Source organism: Schistocerca piceifrons, chromosome 2, assembly GCF_021461385.2.
Source record: "Schistocerca piceifrons isolate TAMUIC-IGC-003096 chromosome 2, iqSchPice1.1, whole genome shotgun sequence".
NCBI classification, from domain to species: Eukaryota; Metazoa; Arthropoda; class Insecta; order Orthoptera; family Acrididae; genus Schistocerca; species Schistocerca piceifrons.
Window position 1 is genome coordinate 808,564,089 of NC_060139.1, and position 3,980 is coordinate 808,568,068.

Genomic DNA, 3,980 nt, shown 5'->3' on the forward strand with positions numbered 1-3,980 from the left:
GTATAAAATCGTGCGACGTGCAATCTTCAAATGGGGGCCAAAGACACAAATTGTTCGGGTCACTAATTCTTGATGAGACTGTAACCTAGTAAAGGAACGCCTCCTATTCTTCAATAGCTGGCTTTACTAGAATGACAGACGAAAGTACAATAAACTTAATTCCGGTGCCTCTATGATTAAATAAAGTCAAAACATATTTAAAAAAAATTAGATATGGAAATGTTCCTTCCACAGATACTATGTGAATTGTCCTTACCGCTGTCGAACACGTAAAGTCTGCAACATAGTTTCATTTTAGAGGCAATACCAAAATTTTTAACTAAAACGTAAATGTATATGCACTGCCGTGCGAAAGTAATTTATTAAGCAGTTGCAGCTACGCCTCATTAAACAGAAAGCAGTGTACAGCACTTAAGTACGACAGCGTTACTTTACTGTAGATGTACGTGTAAGATTTCACCTTACACTCAAGTTATCTGCTGCCATTAATAATATATATTTGAACTGATAGTACTTTGAAATTCGTCAGTGAGGTAAAAATTGACAACAGAAATTTCCTCTAGCATGCTCTAAATCTAATTCACATTAGTAGCTAAACTTTTTATGGCTGCTGGCAAGTTACTAAATAATGTTTCTGAATAATGTGCGCCTTAATAGAGCAAATTAAACAGCTTTAAACTTTCATCCACGTTAGTCTTATTTCTAATATTTATTCAGTGAATTGAACTGAGATAAATTATTAATGGAAAGTATTTTTAACCCTTTCCAGCCCATTGATGCCATATGGCATCATCATATTTAACTTTTCCCAAGGCCAAACTGTTTGTCCAAAGATTATAAACAAGTGTGCAGGGATTTCTAAAGTTCATTGTTCTTAGGTTGGCTACCGTGAATTCGCTAAAACAGAGAGCACCAGGTTACAATGACTTGACAAAACTATTGTCGCATGGTGTCTACGGTACAGTGCACCCAGCTGGACTTTCAAAATATTATCTCAAGGTAAAGGAAGCAAACTAATATAAAAGTTGCACTAATAAATTATTGTTGAAAGTGTAAATTAACTAGTAAATACTTTGAAAATAATGCTAGTTACGATAATTTTCTGCTTGGAAGTCACAAACATGTGTGATTCCATTCGGCATCATTGGGCATTTATGTTACCAAATGTAGTACATGCAATTACCTTGACTAAAGTTTACCGTAATGTGTAACTCTAATATTTTCAAGTTTCTTTTGAAGCTTTATTATACTAACTAATATTAATATGTTAAAATTTTTATTGATATAATTTACCAGTTTTTTTGCTGCTTCAGTAAAAAAATTCCTGGTTTACCAGACGATTCGCAATCATAAATCATTATCAGAAGAAGAAATATTGCTGCTCCTCGAAGGTGATTTATCTGATTTGCACCTCGATACGTCTGATGTGGAGGAAGAGATTGAAAATGCTCGGCTGCAGGACCCTACTACACTGGATATACAGTTTCTTCAAGGAATGGACCTTGATATGGTTGAAATTCTAGACCCTCAAGCCAATGATGATGTTCCCTCAGCTGGAAGATTACTTGCTGAGCCAAGCCTTGCACCAAGTCATTCAGCTCAGAAAATTCAGTGTGATACACGCATGGATCTTCAGTGGAGAATGAAGGACATTGAAGAAGTGGACACATCACGTAATGCAGTTTTTTCTGACCCTCCAGGAGATGAACTGACACCTTTGCAGTATTTCAGAACAATGTTTAGTGATGACATTATCCAGAACCTAGTCGAGCAACCTAATCTATGCTGCACACAGAAAACAGGTGCATCCTCAGACAAATGTTCGTGAAATAGAAAAGTATATAGGGATAAACATCCTAGCAGGTGTTTTGAAAATGCCTAGTTACAGAATGTACTGAGCAGAGGCTACAAGATTTTCTCCAACAGCGGACTCAATGCCTAGAAATAGGTTTGATAAGCTAAGAAATTATTTACATGTGAATGACAACACTAAAATGATACGAAGAGAGGACCCTAATTATGACAAGCTGTTGAAGGTGAGACCATTTGTTGACAAAATCAAACAAGGTTTTTCAATTATTGAACCTGAGGAATATCATTCAGTTTATGAATTAATCATTTCTTTCAAAGGTCATTCATCCCTGAAACAGTACGTAAAAATCAAACCACACAAGTGGGGTATAAAAGTTTTTGCCCATGCTGGTTCTAGTGGAATTGAGTACGATTTTGAAATATACCGAGGGCAAGGAACTGCACATAATGATACTGGTCTTGATATAAGTGGTGATATTGTGATAAGGTTTGTGGAAGGACTGCCAAAATATAAAAAGTTTAAAGTGTTTACAGACAATTGGTTCACCTCTTACAATCTTATTTCTGCCCTGAAAAACTATGGCATTTTGGCTGTTGGAACTGTTAGACCCACAAGACTTCAAGGCTGCAATCTAAAAGCAGACAGTGAGCTGAAAAAGCAGGGACAAGGATCATGCGATTATCGAACTGAAACAGAAAGGAACATCATGGCGCTAAAGTGGTATGATAACAAGTCTGTCGTTCTTGCATCATCATACAAAGGAGTAAGTCCAGTAGAACCAGTGAAACGTTGGTCAGTGGGAGAACGAAAATATATTGATGTTCCAAGGCCAGACATTGTTAGAGAATATAACCGTTCGATAGGAGTTGATCTGCACGACATGCTGGTTGCTTTGTATAGGAGTAATATAGGTGTGAAGATTTTATCTAAGGATCGTATTCCACCTCCTTGACATGTGTGTTGTGAATGCGTGGCTCCTATACCGCCGACATTGCAGACAAATAGGAATTACCAAACACATTCTCTGTTGATTTTTCGGTCTGATGTAGCTCATGGACTACTAAAAGCAGGAGACATTTTGGTAAGAAGACGAGGACGGCCATCAGATGACAGTCCATCGCCCACAGTTGTGAAGAAACGAGCCCCATAGGTTCCCAGCCCAGTTGATGATGTAAGGTATGACAACATTGGACACTGGCCACAGCATGTAGAAAACAAACAGATGTAAATTGTGCATTACAACATATTCTCGAACGAAATGCATCAAATGTAATAAACCTCTTTACTTTACCAAAGACAGGAACTGTTTCTTAAATTTTCATGTCAAGTAACAATCATGCTTTAAAAAAACAAAATTGTCCTGAAATGCAAGTTGCATTATTGTATGTACTAATTTTTCTTTAACAAACTGCATCAAATTGTGTAATGAAAATATTCATTCAAGTTCCATTACGAAGCACTGTGACATCCCAACCACCTGACTAAAGGAAACAAATCCTGCCCAATGATGCCATATGGAGTCATCCCAAATTTCCCTCCAAAAACAAAAAAATAACAATTTCTTATAAATATATATTATTCCAATCATTATGTAGGGAAATACGCGAAAATTTAATTTTTCCCACAAGTAAATAAAAGTTGGACTGGAAAGGGATAAGGAGTAACTATCTTGGCAAGCAGTACACGGAATGTCTTGTTGCTTCAACAGGCGTCTGCGTGACGTTGGTGAATTTACAAATAGTTCGTATTACACACTTTCGCACTCGATTAGTGTTTGCTTGGTTTGGTAAGTTAACCCAGACATGATCCCATTTCAGTCTATGGAATGAAAATAAGCAAAGTATATTGTCTTTCCAATTTTTATCTTACCTTTGTCCGACAGCACCCGCATTGTAAATAATGATTCATTTAGGCGCTTAGCACTTGCGAGGTACGCTCATCCAAAATTGAATGATGACAAATGAAACTGAGAAAAAGTAGGGTACGAATAAGAGGGGAAATTGTGGTAAGAAAAAAAAGAAAAAGAAACAGGTACAATATTTTAAATCCTGTGTGGTTTTGTAATAAAGTGAAAATGACATTCCCTCCAAAACGGCGAAAATCAAGCGATAACGTGAACCCGATTTGATCCTCTGTGTACCAGACAAGACGTCTTTTTTAGGGTGTC

The 3,980-nt window shown here is 36.8% G+C and overlaps 1 protein-coding gene across 1 annotated transcript; it reads left to right on the plus strand.

Annotated features, from left to right (window-relative positions):
* The first annotated feature begins 1,994 nt into the window (after positions 1-1,994).
* Positions 1,995-2,765, plus strand: LOC124775882 (piggyBac transposable element-derived protein 2-like). Its single transcript, XM_047250716.1, has one exon. The coding sequence runs from the start codon at positions 1,995-1,997 to the stop codon at positions 2,763-2,765; it is 771 nt and encodes a 256-aa protein (XP_047106672.1).
* Positions 2,766-3,980: the final 1,215 nt, after the last annotated feature.

Coding starts and splice junctions, on each gene's coding strand:
- LOC124775882 (XM_047250716.1), top strand. CDS start 1,995: ATGATACGAAGAGAGGACCCTAATTATGACAAGCTGTTGAAGGTGAGA.